This window comes from Candoia aspera, chromosome 3, assembly GCF_035149785.1.
Source record: "Candoia aspera isolate rCanAsp1 chromosome 3, rCanAsp1.hap2, whole genome shotgun sequence".
In the NCBI taxonomy this organism is placed as follows: Eukaryota; Metazoa; Chordata; class Lepidosauria; order Squamata; family Boidae; genus Candoia; species Candoia aspera.
Genome location: NC_086155.1, coordinates 71315481 through 71332972, shown reverse-complemented (window position 1 = coordinate 71332972; position 17492 = coordinate 71315481). Strand labels below are relative to the sequence as shown.

The 17492-nt window shown below is 41.7% G+C and overlaps 1 protein-coding gene across 1 annotated transcript in view; it reads right to left on the bottom strand.

Moving 5' to 3' along the window:
* Positions 1-5980: 5980 nt before the first annotated feature.
* IL23R (interleukin 23 receptor) overlaps positions 5981-17492 on the bottom strand; it is a 59073-nt gene continuing 47561 nt past the window's right edge. The window contains exons 16-18 of the mRNA XM_063299859.1: positions 9973-10078; positions 9182-9272; positions 5981-6619 (exon numbers count right to left, since the gene is read on the bottom strand). Coding sequence (XP_063155929.1) covers positions 5981-6619; positions 9182-9272; positions 9973-10078 — 836 coding nt within the window. The remainder of the gene's footprint in view (positions 6620-9181; positions 9273-9972; positions 10079-17492) is intronic.

The window sequence follows — 17492 nt, the reverse complement described above, 5'->3', positions numbered from 1 at the left end:
CATAATTAGGGTCTTATGTACTTATGAACTAAACAATATATTACCCTAAATTCTCAAAAACAGCATCTGGTTCCACCACCCCCATGCTTGATATCTACCAGAACTTTTCTTATTGAATGGCATCACAATGTTCTGTGTTTTCCCACTATTGTCATTGGTAGCTAATGATGGGGGTCAGATGCAGGAAGACACAGAATGTCTTGATGCATAATAAATTCTATTTGATGTTCCAGAGAATTAAAGAGCTTCTCTGTCTGCTGTTTTTGACAGCAGCTATCCATCTTGAAAATATCTTGTTTGGCCCAGTTAGAATATTAGATGATCCCAGACTTCCCAGGAAGCAATGATGGACTGAAGACGGCTCGCGGAGAGTGGAGCTGACAGCTGTGGCAGAAAGAGGAGCCAGTGAATGGATCGGCTCTTCAGAATTCCTCTCCTGAGCAAAGAGAGGACCAGGATCGCCCACAAGTGCTCCATATAGAGGCTTCTCATGAGACCATAAGACAGTGGTCTCCATCAGGTTTCAGAGCTCTGGGAACTTGGGGAAGGTCATCTTGCCTAAGCCACGGTTCGGCACCTTCACACGGACACTGGGTTCACATACTTCCTCTCGTGGGTCCACATACTTCCACAGTGGGAAATTGCTTGTTAATGTCTTTTTGGATGTTAAAAACCTTCAGAAGGGCAAGTTTCATTACACCAGGTGAGTTTCCTTCTATGTTTGATGAAAGAAGTTTCATGCAAGTTTAAGGACTTTAAAAAGAAAAAAAACTTTTGAATAAACAGCAAAAAGGTGGTTAGAACATTGTTTTTGGAATGTTATAAATGGATTAAGGGGCCAGATGGACTTGAAATAAGTTTCTGAAATTAATTACAAGAATACTTCTTATGGGTTATTTAAAATTTTACAAAAAATCTATATAAAGATTTAAAAACTAACTGTAAGAAATTTTCTCATGGGAAAGTGTTGATTAGGAAATAAAAAACATGATAAGAGGGGACTTTGAAGATTGACTAGAGGGAACCAGAGAGAACTAAAGATTATAATTAAAGGAGAAGAGACCCATTAATATAGAATGGAGCAATATTATTTGACTGTGGAAGAATTCAAGGATATTTGGGAACAATGCACTCAGAAATTATTCTTAAGAATATCTGCTATTATAAAAATGGATTCAAAATAAATTATGGAAGAGGAGAAGATTTTATTGGATAAAACAGACTGAGGCTGATTTGAATGTGAATCTGAAAATGGATTTAAAAATGTCAGGCTACAAGAATGTTATGGAAACTTGGATAGCCTTCTTATCTTGGATTTACAAAAGAGATGTGTTAAACTTGTGAAGGAGTTTCTGAGAGGAGACTAAGAGAAAATGAAAAGGAATCAACTTGTGGGACACTATTTGAAGGGATTAAAGATCAAGCTTCTTAAAAGTAAATGGAAGGAATACGAAGTAGATTTATTTGAGCAAGGTTAAATATGTATGTATGTATGTATGTTTCTGGTAGCTCTTAATGGATTTTTTTTCTGATTAGGACTGAATGATGAGGCTTTAAAGATTTGTTTATATTTAACAGATAAGATATGGAAAGAAGAGATTTTTTTGTTGTATTTTTAGAGAAAATGATAAGTTACTGTGTTAAAAGTAAAAGAGAGGAATATAAAACTGATTTATTTGATTAAGGTTAAAATATATATGTTATTTCTGATAACAATGGATTTTTGCTGAATAGGACTGAATGATGAGATTTTATAATTTGTTTATTGATGAGAATGGGATATGGGAGATCTTTTATTGAAATATCAGAGAAGGCGATAAGTCACTGAGTTGTTTGTACTTGTCTGTAGAGAGGGGGGAGTCATTTCTTTATATATCCTTTTTATTTTTCCTTTATTATTTTTTCTTTGCATTTTTTATTTTTTCTTTCTTTCTATATTTTTCTTAGTCTGTATTCATTTTTTATCTTTGTATTTATAAACTTTAATAAAATTATTATTTAAAAAGAGTATTAGGTGATCCCATATTATAATTACTTTCCTAAAGCCAGTGAGATGAACTTGTTGTCAGTATGAAGTTGGTAACCATGATTTTCTTCCCCTTAATGCCCTGATTATTCTTTGGATACCTAGTCCTTTGAAACTATTGTTGTAATAAGTTGATGAAATCTGCTGCTGATAGTTATGGATATAATGTAATTGACCATTGAAACAATTGATCTGCTAAGATCAACCTAATTTTAGGCCAAGATATTTAGAAAATACAGTAGATGGAACCTAATCCATGAGTTATTTGTATTTCTTGTTGAACCAAGATGCTGAGTATTTTCAGGCTTAATCTAGATGGATAACTGAAATCTTGCTGATTTCAATAATTAAATGTAATTATAAATGAATATAATCCAATGCCTAAATATGATAAACAGGAGCTTACCGGGTCACAGTGATAGACTGGACAGAAAACATAATCAGCAGTGCTTCATTGAAATACTACCAACATATTCCATAGTTCACTTCTCTGCTGCAATTTGATGCTCTTATTTAATTCATGCCAATTTTTCTGAATAACTTTTGTGTATCTTAAAGGGCAGCTTAACAAACTCTCCCATATTTGATGCCAATAAGATTTGACTCACAGAAGCATTTCCCTGGTTTTAAGAATAAACCAGTCCATTCAGTATTCACCATGTCAGCATCCAGGAGCCTATAGAAGAGCAAATTCTAGGTCTGCCAAATCTGGATGATCAAGAGATGAGATACAGAAAGCACTAACTTTCTGCTGCCACATCTATTGATTGTGTGGATTTTTGCAGCCCAGATATGATAGGTAGCCCTAACAAATTCCAGAGGTATAGCCATATTAGTTTGATACAAGAGAAATAAAAAGATAGTTCTGTGGAATGTTAAAGACTAATGGATCATAGCATAGTTTTTTGTGGAACAGACTGTCTTTATCAGAGTCTTAGTTGAAGTTGAGGATAAAATTGAAACATAGAGATGGAGTTTAATCCACAAAAGCTTTCACAGTGAGCAGTATGTATCTAAATACACATAGTATGGAACAGTATCAATGAACACAGGGTTCAAACTTCATGCTAAACCTGGGGCTAGTCTTCAGCTTAGCATGACGTGTGAACTCTGTCATGGTGGTTTCTAACACAGGGTTATGCATTATGTGTGAGCCAATATGGTTTGTTCTACAAAACATGGTTAAAACTGTACTTTAGTATGATGTGTGAATCCAAGCAATGGGACTTAAAGGGACTTACTTCTGAGTAAACATGCAAAGGTTTGTGCTTTAAGTCATTATGGGGTCATAAAAATATTCTCTTTTTCTCGTAATATAAGATGAATTTAGTCTCAGAGACAGGTACATAAGGATTTTTAAAAATTCCCTAAAGATAAATAGCATTAACAATTCCCTTTGACAGGACAGAATCATTCCCAGATTGTAAGAAGACTGACATACATTCTTATTTTATGGATTTAAAGTTTCAGAAAGAAAAGAATGATAAAAAAAATGCCTCATTACTTTCCATTTCATGTTGTTAACTCCCAGTTGGCGTGGTTTCTTTCTTACTGTTTCCTTCCTGCATCAGCAGCTACTACTAATTTTAGATAAACCTGCATTCTAGAGATGTTTTTAGGTTCAGTATCACCTTTCAATTTCTAGGAAGCCATTCATCTTTTCGAGAATTTCCAGAGGTGACATGTTCTGATGAGAATGTTATCTCCCAACCAAATGTTAAAACTGCCTTTTACACATTTTAGGGTTCTCAGAATGAGCTTTTTCATCAACACCTGTCTTTCTTTTCAAAGACCATGAAGCCTGGGTCAGATACTACTTCACTAAGTATATAAAAGAGCTCCCCTGGATCAGACAAATGCCCATCTAATCCAGCAAGTTGTTTTCCCAACTGAGTGATTAAGTTCCAAAGGGAACCCTTCACATAGTAGCAGCTCCCCATTGTTGTACCCAGGAACTGGTATTCAGTGCTTACAACCTAAATTCTGTAAATAGCACATAGCCATTGTGTCTAGCAGCCATTCACCAATATATCCTCCATGAATCTGCTTAATTTTTTTCTAACTTGCATAGCTCTTTCCTCACCAGAAAGTTTTTCCATTCTCCTTTGATTACCCTTTCCTGCATCTTTTTGTGATGTCCAGTACAATTTTTGCAGTTGAGCACCCAGAACTATATGCAATGTTCCAAGCATAGTCATACCATAGATTTCTATGTCATGGTGCAAACATGCTTCCTGATGGCTGTGCCTATGTAATCAAAAACAGTTTGCATCTGTTCATTCTCTGAAAGGGTGTAATGATGCTTGCAGGAAAGGAATCCATGTCACTGAGGTCAGGAGCATTCCTATGTTGACAATGAGAGCAGTTCACTCTTTCATCCATAATGAAGTAATATCCACTTAATAAGTTAAGCAGGCCTCAGTAGCTTTTCAGGCAGGGACAAATTGGCCCAGGGGAGCAATATGTTTGATTTTTTTTAAAGATAAGCCATAGAAAAGAGAATCCTTTCCCCATTTTCCCAAAGGCAGATATTCTCAGGCTTCCTGACCTTGAAAGGTGAAAGGTCCCCTGTGCAAGCACCGAGTCATGTCTGACCCTTTGGGGGGACACCGCTTTCATGACGTTTTCTTGGTAAACTATAGAGCGGGGTGGTTTGCCATTGCCTTCCCAGTCGTCACCTTCCCCAGCAAGCTGGGTACTCATTTTACCGACCTCGGAAGGATGGAAGGCTGAGTCGACCTGAGCCGGCTACCGGAGAATCCAGCTTCCACTGGGATCAAACTCAGGTCATGGGGAGAGTTTCGGTTGCAATACTGCCACAATTCAGCAGTAAATGACAGATCTCCTGGAACTTCAAGGATAAGCATGACTCCCTGGTTTGCCTCAGCAAGACTCACAGATGCAGCACAGCTGGATTGGAATCCTTATTGCAGGCAAGTTTGGTCTAGCAATTAAGGCACCAGGCTAGAAACCAGGAAACTGAGAGTTTTATTCCTGCCTTAGGCATGAAAGCCAGCTGGGTGACTTTGGGCCAGTCATTCTCTCTCAGTCCAACCCACCTCACAGGGTTGTTGCTGTTGTTGTGGGGAAAATAGGAAGAGAAAGGAGTATGTTCCCTGCTGTGAGTTATTTATAAAAATAATAAAAGTGAGATAAAAATCTAAAAAGAAAAAAGAATAAAAGGATACCTAACAGTTGATTTCCCACTGCTTATGAATAGTTCTAATAAAAGAGAATATCTGTAGCTCGGGGTTGAACTGTGGAGTTCCTGGTGCTCTCTGAGCTTGGTTGTTTGCTTGCAGTTCTGATGTTGTTACCTAGCTGGGTAATGAAACATCTGCAAGCAAACAACCAAGCTCAGAGAGCACCAAGGACTCCATAGTGAATAGCTGTAAATAACTTCTTTTACCCCCAGAGGTTTAAACCTGAGGAGCCTTCCCGCCACCCTTTTAACCTGGTAGATATTTGGCTTGGTGTTTGATGACTTTGGAGCCAAGTAAGTGCTGTATGTCAGACTGCTGAAATAATATGTCTGGATTTGGTCGTACTCTTCTGGCTGATCCTCATGACTGGAAATGTTTTCTTCAGTTATATTGCTTGTGACCCTGAGGTGTATCTTGTACATGCATCCTGTTGCTATGGCTTGCTTTTACCCTTTCTCATTGTGCAAGTACCTTCTGGGCTTCATATACTGTAGTTGCAGTTTATAGTCTTGAATATGATAAATCATTTTGTCTTTTTAGAAGATTATTCAGATGACTTTCTGATCTCCCCTCATTCAATGTTCAAATTAATTATAACATAAACATGAATTAACCTGAGCGATTAAAACCGAGATCGTGGCTGCAACTTACTTTTTCAATTTTGTTCAAACAATAAGAAAGAACCTTAAGTTATGCTGCTTGAAAATGCAAAACTTGTATTCTTTGGGCAAAACTTGTATCCTTTGTTTCTTCAATCCTCATAGTAAACAGTGTTTTGAGGAAAATAAGACATCATGTTGTGGGAGTCTTCATTTACAGTTTTTAAGCAAGAGAGTAGACTATCTGGTATTAAAGTCCGTTCTTGACTATCTTCATCTGAAAGCAGAAACGTCCATTGCTTTGTCCTAGGGGAACCTGGATCTTTATCTGTTGAGATGACCCTGCTCTGACCACTTCCACTATTCCTGAGAACAAGGTTGATTTTATCAAATAAAGACGTATTTTCATTGGTGTCAACAATAGGCCATACGGGGGCCACAGGACTGGTATAATCTTTTCTTAAATTGCTTACGGGCAGAGCTAGCGAGTTTGTTTTTGTTTCCCAGCTCTGAAAATGTATTTCACTGGTAGTGCTGAAATTAGTTCCTAATTGTGCCTTATTAGAAGTCTGAGGTTTGTAGCCATTTCTCTCAGTCACGCCTGAATCGCTGGCAAATGGCACATCTTCTCCAATATCAACTTTCTCAGAAACCATTTCGCTTTTTCCCCTTTGCTCTCCCACAACCCCATAGTGTTTCTGAACCAATATTTCTTCAACTTCAGTTACCACGACATCCTCGTAATCCAAAAATGGCCTGGAGAAATTGTGTGTCACAGCATCATTTTTTTCCTAAGGAGAAAAAAAACCCACACAGAAAATGTTGTATATTCTAGCACAGTGGTAGGCACATAACAAAGGTAGGAACACACAGGAAGCAAACACCTGTTCTGTTTCTAGCAACAACCACAGTATTCTGCGCAAAGCAGGATTTGCATAAGGCTCTACTCAAAAAAGAAAGGGGAGAATGCTTGTAATGTTGGAGATTAGGTTCCAGAACCACTGACTCTTCCATTATTTACCCTTCTGATCTCTAGGGGAATTAAGACTACTTACAGCAAACAAGAGACTTTCCTTATTCTTCGCATTTCATTCTACTTTGCTTTCTTTGATTGGAAGGCTGATATGCTTATACACTTCTTTTCAGCCTGGTTCCTAAAGGAAGCACTGTAGGAAATACTACATTCCTGCCTTTTCTTTCCCCCACCATGAAGAAAGAAAGCTCAGAGATTCTATTGGAGCTTGTAATTTTTCCTGTATAAGCTTCTATTGGTGTCAGATTTGAGGGTGCTCTGGGCCAAAAGCTCCCTGGTACACCCTCAAAACATTCTATGGGGCAGAAGGAACACATGAGAAGGAACTGAAGATAGCACTTAAAATGGCAGAGTTTCTATCTCCAGCCAGTGTCCTCAACCCAGTATGTGATGAGATATGTCAGGCAGTCAGGTCAACTCTTTATATTCTTCATTATCCCCCATATTTCTGGATCCCACTTCATTATTATGGAGAATCTTTTGGCCTTCAGAGGCACTACACTGCAGATAACTAGACTTTCTTTGTGAAATTGGGTTCTAAGGATTAATTGGGGTTGCTGCTCTCTTTTCATGAAGAGAGAAACCCTCCTATTTGCAGAAGAGCTTTTCTGGATGCAAACCTCACTTTTCAAATGAGATTTATGCACTCCGTTCTGAAATGTCTGGTTTATATTACAATAAATTTGACATTGGCATAAGATAGTATTTGATAGTCTTTAATGTCTAATCCAGTAGAACGTACCAACAGGCCACAGATCTGCAGGGTTTCAAATAGAGATTTTCTCATTACTTGCTACATGATGCACTGAGCCTTGGACCCTTTGCAATTAAATGTGCATGGCACTCACCATTGAGATATGGTTTCCACCCAGATGAAAATTTACTGTGGTTGTGGAAGTCTTTTTTTAAAATTTTGCAGCACAGAGTTAAGACTACTGAAACAGCTCCTGAAAGCAAGCATTTCTGCAACATTTTTCTTTTGTTTTTAATTCTTTTTTGCTGTTTGTTATTTATCTTACCTCTTTTTTTTAACCCAGAAATGAACAGACATATTAACGAAATCACAGAAGAATTAATTTATGAGCAGATAAGTAAATGAGATTCAAGCCTTGATGGACATTATGGGATTTAAAATAGAAAGATGTAATATGACAAAATTAAAATAAACAATGGAAAGTGCTGAAAATGGATATCCATGGGGAAGTGCGAAATAAGGCTGGGGAAGTGATAAAATTTCTGTCATGATACAAACTCTACCCCTTGCATACTGTGGGCTATGTTATAATGCAAGCACCAAAAGGGAGGGCTTGTACCATGACGTTACAATTCACATTTCATAATTTTAGCATCGCTGTGGCTATGTATAGATCAGTTTATGCCCTAATTCTTTGCCCTTGGAACAGTAAGACCAAGCATAATTTTGGTCCTTTATGTTCTCTAAATGACAAACTACGCAGATATTCTGTACTACACTGTATTCTATCAAGCAAATGTTTGGTCCTTCCAGGTTCTGTATTTAAAAAGTGATGACAATTCCATATTGAAATAAATCTAGAATTTCCAAGTTTGGAAATTACACTGTACATCTGTGTGTACCTGTGCTGTATACAGAGAGAGAAAGAGTAGAAAAGTCTTATTTCACTAAATAAGGATAGGAAAAAAAATAACCAGTTAGGCCTGAATCATAGACTGACTCCTATGATTATGAGTTTTTTCTCATTTACAACATCACCGGGGCAGCAAGGTAACCCCAATTTTACCTTTTCCTCACATGAGACCAATCCTGTCCCATCCTTAGGTTAAAATAATAGTCTTATCCAGTTCTTATCCAACATATTTCTTAAGGTGCCACAGTTCTGCCACAGCTCCATGGTGGAAAAAATGTGTACAGCTTCCTCCCATCCATTTTCCAGAAGGCATGTTTGTGTGACCATTTAATTATTAAAGGTTCATACCCAGGTGACATTAACATTAGGTAGATGCCTATCTCTTAAGGAGAAGGGCAGGAAATATATGTCATTGTCAGTTCTTCAACCAATCATGCCCCACAAATATACTGTATCCTCAGTTACCTAGATGGGCAACACATTTGGTTAGCCAGCTACAAAACTTGTAGGATGCCAATGACAACCTATTATTACAGAAAGGGCTGGATTCTGCTAAGTCTGGCTAGAGAGGAAAGGCTCTTTAAAGATATAAAAGAAAAGCATTCAAGCATAAATCTAAATAAGCCATACATTGATAACATTATATGGATATCTAAGTACTTCCTGCTCTCTAGTTTCCTTAAACATAAAAAAGTCTTAACCTGAAGAATTACCTGGAGATATTTGATCACTTTGCTGTTTTGCATCTTAGGATATTCTTCAAAAAGCCATTTTGGTGTTACTGAACTAACCATTTTGTTAACCCTTGGAACAAAAGCACAACATATTACTTGTGTTTTTAAATTATGGATTAGGATTCAGATTCTTAACTGAGAAAAATACCAATGTAACTTTCAACAAGGCTAAGAACAAGCTACATATCACGGCTGCAGACTCTTGTCTTCAGATATGGATCGCCCCATCACACAAATCTAAACTGGGGTTGGGAAAGTTAGCAGGAAAGAGCTGCTGAGCAGCTATTAAACCAATCCTTCTTCTGCTACTAACTTTTATCCTAGAATGCCCCTGACTCACTTCTACCTCCCCATTCACCTATTTTCTGTCTATGAAGATGACTGGAAGAATATGAAGGGAATGAAGAGACCCGTTCAAGGAAGTGCTGGGAGGCAAAATGTTCAGCATCATTCTCCTGCTCAATCACTTTTCTACATCTACTTTTTTTGCAAGCTGTTTTCAAGACACTCAGTGGTCACTCACATTTGGAGACATCGGTCTATGATCAAGTGCAGCTTAATAGCACTCAGGTACGAATACTTTCATGAACAATATTAAACAATTTGCTGATGAAGGAGGTCCCATTAAAATCAAGTGTGAACATCTATTATAAAAATCATCCTTCTCCTGCTTTAACAAGGGAAAATATGCACAAGATAGATGCTGGGCCTGTACTTCCCAGGAATTAAACATTCATTCACTAAAACCTGGGAAAAATAGCAATCTGTACCTTTTCCTGCATGATTTAATTGTAATCAAAGCCAAAACAGAAATTGATAAGAAGGCCACGCCAACACCAGTTCCCAACAGAATCCCAGTATCGTAATCATAATTGCCTGAGAGAGAGAAACAGAGGGAAAAAGGAGAGATCAGCATGCTGATTTTACACCACATTCATGCATTCTGAATGAATTCAGAATAATGCGGGCAGGAAAGTGCAACTCCTGGATATTTTTCACAATGGGATAAGTGATATCATCTGCTGGAGAAGAAGGTAATTGCCAGATTGCTCTGATAAATAAGACTCAAGCAAGGCTTTCAGGTTTACTACTGTTTCTGGCAGATAAGAAACAGGAGAATAAGGAAAATAAGTAAAGAACAGCTAGATACATGTTTCATTTTCTTTGATGGAGTTAAGTTTACGGTAGCTCCAGCATTTTAAACAGTAAACCATTCAATGCAACGCTGCTTGCATTTCTAATTAAAAGCTAATGTTTTCAGCTGAATGAAGAATAAAACTCAGTAAGTTGTAGCCAGAATTAATTATACAGAAGGCATTATTAGATGTGGCTTCCAATATGCTTGGGCAATGACTGGAGCCCCCTGCAGATCAGTTGATCAAGTTGCTGGACTTTTTCTACCATGCCAGATTCTGGCTTCCTTTTGCTATCATGGTGACAATTTCTGGGAAAGTGCCCAGCAATGCTATCGAATGATCAGCAGGAAGTTTAAATTGCTTCTCATGTTGGATTTGTCATTTCTGGTAATGCCCTAAGGACAGACTCATTGAAATTAATACATCCCATTTATTTCTATGGTTCTATGTAAGTTTTCTATCAGTTGAAACAATATTGTTAAAAGTAAACATTATGGAGTTCAGTGGAGTTAACTCCCAGGTAGCCATGTGTAGAATTGCAATCCTAGGGACTTTTTAAAATTTAAAAAAAAAATCTTACTTTCCTTGGTTGTTTTGGTTGCCCTTTTTTGAAATTTTGCAATAATATTTTCTGATATGGAACACTATTCCAAATGTGATCTCTGCATGGAGAGGATCAAGACAAAGTGATTTGGAACAAACTGAGGGAAATCAATGGAACTTCAGTTGACACTGCCAAAGAATTCCAAAGAGTTACTGAGGCAGGACTTTTACCTGCAAAATCCTTGAGGAGTCTTTCTCAATGAGGCTGGGATGAAGAGGTTAATGTTTGTGTTGCAATGAAATCAACACAACTGTAGGGCCATAAAGACTAAGGATTCTACTGTGGCACAAACTTTCAGGAATTAGTCTTTTTTCATCTTTGTTATCTAACCACTTCCTTGTTTGGTTTCTTGCTTCTGCTGTATTTAAATCTTTTTTTAAAAAAAAGTCTTAATACTTCTGATTGACTTTATGCTTTTAATTATTTTTAAAAAAAAATCTGCTATGCATAATTTATATTTATGCTCCCTTTTTTCTGCTTTTTAAAATTAAGTTTTCTTGTTCTCCTTTGTTCTCCTCCTTTGGCCATTAATTGATTTCCAAGAGTGGTTGTACTATAGTAGTTACGTGTTAAATTACATCCAGTAGTAGGAGTTCTTGCTTTTTATAATTTTTTCCACCCAAGGGTGTGAACATGTCCTACTCAAAACCATGGAATGTTTTGCCTGAATATCTTTGGGAATTTTTCAGGTGGTACAAGAACCTTAGTATTTTGCATTTTTGCCATTAACAAAGTTTACATCCCCTTGGACTTGTCAGTTACCAAAAAATCACAGACCCAGGGCTCCTCTGGATGTCCTGCTCGCCCTGGAGGAAAGATGTCCCACAAACCATGTAAGGACATGAATGGATTATGTCATCCTCAATCCACTCTGGTCTATTACAAAGGCAGCCTTCACCCATCTTTCCTTGTGCCACTTTAAAAGTACTCTTGCAAAGTAACTTTTCCAGATCTCTGATTCCTCACTCCCCTCTTAAAACATGTTTGCATTGTTCTTGCCTTACTTCTGAAATGGATAAAACTTGGAATCTAGCAAATTCATCCTCTGTTGTAGGCATCTGTTTTCCCCATGGCCAGATTGGCCTATTTCCTATCCTTACTTCCCATCTCCCAGTTAGTATTTTATTTAGAACTTTTCTGTATGGATGTCATCTTTTTCTCTCCACAATTTTACCATTTCTCCTGTTTCTTGGGCAAGAAGGGGAAAATGATGGAACTCTTGTCAAGTTCATCTGGCTAAACATATGAAAAACAAACACAAGACAGACCCATGCTTCACTGTTCCATCAATGTAAAACAAAAGAGGGCCACATTTCACTGTTTCATCAGTGGACTTGTAAAAAAAAACAAGATTTTCACCATCCACTGCTGAACTTGTAAAAAAATGGCCCCAGAGGATCATGACCAGTGTCCAAAAGGGAGGAGGCATTCCTGCCACAGTGCACAGTAACCAGTTGGAGTGGAGGAGTTTGCCTACAATTAAATGAGGCACAACAGATGAAGCAAATGACACCACTTGAGCCAACACAAGTGAGAAACCATATAGTAGAAAAAGATGGGTGAAGGTGCCTTCCCATGGGTTTTCTTACTCTTAATAAGCTTAATAGCCCCTACGTATGCTGACCATCACATTTCCAGTTTTTACTAATTAAGGTTTCTCCACAGTTCATATAAAAGCAATATTTTGCAAATTGCCACACAAATGTGTGTATGTGTATGTATATATGTGTATGTATGTGTGTGAAGGGACCCTTGCCAATTCACAGAGCACCATAAGCTTGGGGGGCGGGGGGGGAGACTAGTGTGGATAGTGATTGGCCAGCCTGAAACAGAGTGAGAACTGTTTAGCTCAGTTAGTGGCTACGTGTCAGGGCAGCCACGCTCTAAATAAAACACAGACTCACTTAGAGGGTCTAAGGATTTCTGGCTTTATTAGAACGGAGTACGTGCAAAGAAAAAGACGGGAATCCTTATGTGTTGACAGGGTGCCCTGTTTATACTTTGTTGGCAGATGTTGTGCTTCTCCACCCTCGAGCCAGGACCGGATGGGTGCTTGGGACTGTGATGCATCAGCTGATGGGCGATTCTGGCGATCTCCTTTGTCTCCCTGCCTTCGTCCGGACCAGGTGCGTGCCCTGGGGAAATGGGATGGCGTTCCCCCGATCCTCTGATGGGTGTTGAGTCCGGTCCGAAGGGCGCTCCCCTTGTGTTGGAGATTCCTCTATGGATATGGGTGCTTGAGGGATAAGTGAGTGCATCCCCTGGGGAAATGGGAAGGCGTTCCCCCTATCTCTTGATGGGTGCCCATTCTGGTCTAGGGGCTTTTCTATTATGTTTGTGATCCCCTTCTGGATATGGGTGCTTAGGGGATATGTGAGTGATTAAGGGATTACGCTTATCCCTTCCTCTTATCTAATGTGCATGTTCCCCGTTGTGATGCACAAATGCCTTGCAACGGGGAACATGACATGCTGCCCCCCAAAGAAAATCTTAAGGTGCTGGTTTAGATGGGTATGCTTCATGGAAGTTCCTTACTAGCCGTTTAGCTGAGACATGTTGAGCTTGGACCCACTCTGGGTGTGGGAAATGCCTCCATTTGACAAGGTATTGTATTGTGCCCCTTTGCCTCCTGGAGTCGAGTATTTCTTGTATCTCAAAATGTTGTTGCCCATCTATCATTATGGGTGGGGGCGGGGGGGTTTCTGTGTGCCATTTTGAAAGGGTGGCTGGTTTCAGGAGGGCACAGTGGAAAACTGGGTGTATGCGCCATAGATTGTGGGGTAAGTCCAGTTTGAAGGTGACTGGGTTAATAATCTCTGTGATGGGGAATGGACCAATAAATTTGGGTGCCAGTTTCTTGGAGGGCTGTGGTGATTTGATGAACTTAGTGGAGAGGTAGACCCTATCTCCCACTTTGTAGTTCGGTTGCGCCGCCCTGTGATTATCTGCAAACTTCTTGTATGTTGCTTGCGCATCAGCCAGGACTAGTTGGATGATGGGCCAAACCGTGCCCAGTTGCACTGCCCAGTCATCTGGAGAACAGGGTGGGGTGTCTGGTTGGAGCAGTTCCGGGATTGGCACAAAATCTCTGCCATAAACCACCTTGAATGGTGTGTGACCTGTGCTTTGGTGTACCGCGTTGTTGTAGGCCACCTCTGCAAAAGGGAGCAGGTCCACCCAATTGTCTTGTTGGTAATTAATGAACGCCCACAGGAACTGCTCCAGGGTGGAGTTGAGGATCTCCGTAGAGCCATCTATGTGGGGGTGCCAAGCCGCTGACAGTGCTTGCTTTGTGCCAATGAGGTTTAGGAATTCTTTCCAGAACCTGGAGGTAAATTGTGTGCCCCTATCTGTCACCAAACGGTAGGGGGCACCGTGGATTTTGTAGATATGGGTGAGGAACAGGTGTGCCAGCTGTCGCGCAGAGGGGATGGATGCGCAGGGTATGAAGTGTGCTTGTTTGGAAAAATAGTCTTTTACCACCCAGATGACGGTTTTCCTTTGGCTGGGTGGCAGGTCGACTATAAAGTCCATGGAAATCTCCTCCCAGGGACGGGAGGGGCTTGCTACTTTCTGCAGCAGTCCTTGGGGTTTCCCCACCTTCCGTTTTGACCGTGCACATGTGGGGCAGGCCGTGACGTAGTCCTTAATGTCTTTTCTTAGGGTAGGCCACCAGAATTGCTCCTAATTAAGTGTAAGGTTTTAACGAACCCAAAATGTCCAGCCATCTTATCATTATGGGAGCGGTTTAAAACCTCCGCTCTCAATGATTCTGTCACGTATAGGGTTTTTTGTCTCCAGGCAAGCCCATTCGTAAGAGATACATGGTGTTGGTTGTTTTGTAACCATGTATCTTTCTTGAGGGTTTTAACGAGTCTTTGTTGCCAGTCCTGTGAAATTGACCTGTGTCTCCCTCCGTTCGCCGGTGGTTGCGCTGAGGCGCGTTGGGTTTTAGTCTGGCTGTGTGTGACAGCAGGGCAGCCCAGCTGTGTGTCTGTCCACACAGTCCCCACAATGTCCGGTGCCTGGCCAGCATCCTGAGGTTGTCGGGAAAGGGCATCCGCCAGGAAGTTCTTTCTCCCCGGGATGAACTTAAGTTTGAAATTAAATCTGCTAAAGAATTGCGCCCAGCGTACTTGCTTTGGACTGAGGCGTTTTGAGGTGCTGAAAGCCTCCAGGTTTTTGTGGTCAGTCCAGACCTCAAAGGGGCAGGAGGCCCCTTCCAGGAGGTGCCTCCATGTTTCCAGGGCTGCCTTGACCGCGAACGCCTCCTTTTCCCACACGTGCCATCTCCGTTCTGTTTCCGAGAACTTGCGGGAGAGGTACGTGCAGGGCTTCAGCTGATTGTCAAAATCGCACTGAAGGAGGAGCGCTCCTATAGAAAAATCTGAGGCAACTACTTGCACGACAAAGGGTCTGGTGGGGTCGGGATGCTGCAGTACTGGCTCTGCCATGAAGAGGCTTTTGATGTGTTCGAAAGCCGTTTGACAATCAGCTGTCCAGTTTACCAGCACCCCCGGGTTTCGTGATTTTTGGGTGTCTCCCAGGCCCTTTGTCCGGAGTAGGTTGGTCAGTGGCAGCACAATTTCTGCTAGCCCCTGGATGAAATCCCTATAGAAGTTAGTGAACCCAAGGAAACTTTGAAGTTGCCTCCTCATGCGTGGGCGCTCCCACGCCAGTATGGCCTGGACCTTGCTAGGGTCCATTTCGATCCCCCTTGCCGAGATCCGATAGCCAAGGTAGTCGATTTGCTCCTTGTGAAACTCACACTTGGAGAGCTTGGTGTATAGCTCTGCCTTGCGGAGTTTCATGAGCACTGTCTTTACGAGGCACTCGTGCTCGGCTGCGTTCTCAGAATAAATCAAGACATCATCAAGGTAAACAAGCACCCCCTTAAACAAGTGGTCGTGCAAGACCTCATTAATTAGCTGCATGAACATGCCCGGTGCCCCAGCCAACCCAAAAGGCAGAACTCGGTATTGGAACGACCCCAGCGGGCAGTTGAAAGCCGTCTTCCATTCGTCCCCTTCTTTTATTCGTATCCGGAAGTAGGCTTCTCTGAGGTCTAATTTTGTGAATATTTTGCCCTTTGCAAGGTGGGCCAGAATGTCCTTTATTATTGGCAGGGGATATTTATTTGAAATTGACGCGGCATTGAGCCCGCGGTAATTTGTACAGAGCCGGAGGGACCCGTCATTCTTCTCCCGGAAGAGAACTGGGGCCCCGACTGGCGAGTTAGCTGGCTCGATAAACCCCCGCGCCAAATTCTTGTCGATGAAGTCCCTTAAAGCTGCCAACTCCCTCTGCGTCATAGCATAAATTTTAGGCTTTGGTAAAGTTGCCCCCGGGATCAGTTCGATGGTGCAGTCTGTTTTTCTGTGGGGGGGGAGTTTGTCAGCCTCCTTTTCACTGAAAACGTCGGCAAAGTCTGCGTATCTGGCTGGCAGGCCCTCCGGGGTTGCTGCCTCCAGGTGCATTGAGATCGTTGTCACCCTTCCCATTGCAGCGCGGGGAACCCGATCCCCTGTGGGTGCTCGGTAACGACCGTCCGAAAAGGTGATCTCTCTGGTCATCCAATTTATTTGGGGGTTGTGATGCACAAGCCACGGGATCCCTAAGATGAGTAGAGGTTGACCCACCGGTGCCACGATGAAGGGAAGGCTTTCCTCGTGGTCGCCAAGCCTCATCGCAACTTTGTCCATGTATTGGGTGACCGGGCCCCCTCCCACTGCTGATCCATCCAACTGCGTGAACACCAAATGGTGCTGAAGTGGATAGCAGCGGAGGTTAAGCACGGCCACCAGGTCCGGGTGCATGAGGCATTTTGAGCAACCTGAGTCAATCAGCGCCCAAACCTTCTCTGTTTTCCCCCCGTGGGCCAGGGTGACTCTCACATATAGGGTAGGACAGTTCTCACTCACCCCAAAGTCATTGCACCCTTTGTTGTGCTCCACCTGTCTTTTGGCGCTCTTTAAGGCAGGTGGCTGGCGTTTCCCGCCAGTTTGTCGCTTCCGCTTTCCTCGTCATCGGTGACATCAGGGAATTCCCTTGCCGAGGTTTCCCCCTTCACGGCTGGCCTTTTCTTTGGTATTGGGGTTGGTTTGTTAGGAACCTTTCCCGGGCTGTCTCTTGTTTTTGCTTTCGGGCAAGCCGCCGCCTTGTGGTTCACCTCTCCACACTTGAAGCACTGCCCCTGGGCAAACCGGCGCTCTCGTTCCTCCCCCCGGGGTCAGGGCGCCGGTGTCGCTGGAGCGCCGCTGGATCGGGGTCCTCTTGCTGTTGCTGCGGGTTGTAGGGACCTCTGGATGTGCCAAAAGGTTTCTTGCGCATTCTCTGCCTTTCCCGCGAGCCAAATCCACTCTCGGAGGGTGGTGGGGTCATCCCGGTTTAGCGCCCATCTTAAGATGGTTAAATTAAGCCCCTCCTTGAATTTTTCCGTGAGGGTGGATTGTGACCAGTCCCACACTTTGCCCACAAGCGCTTGGAACTCACTGGCGTAGGCAGCCATGGAGCGCTGTCCTTGCCTGATTTCCCGTAGTGCTCTCTTCGC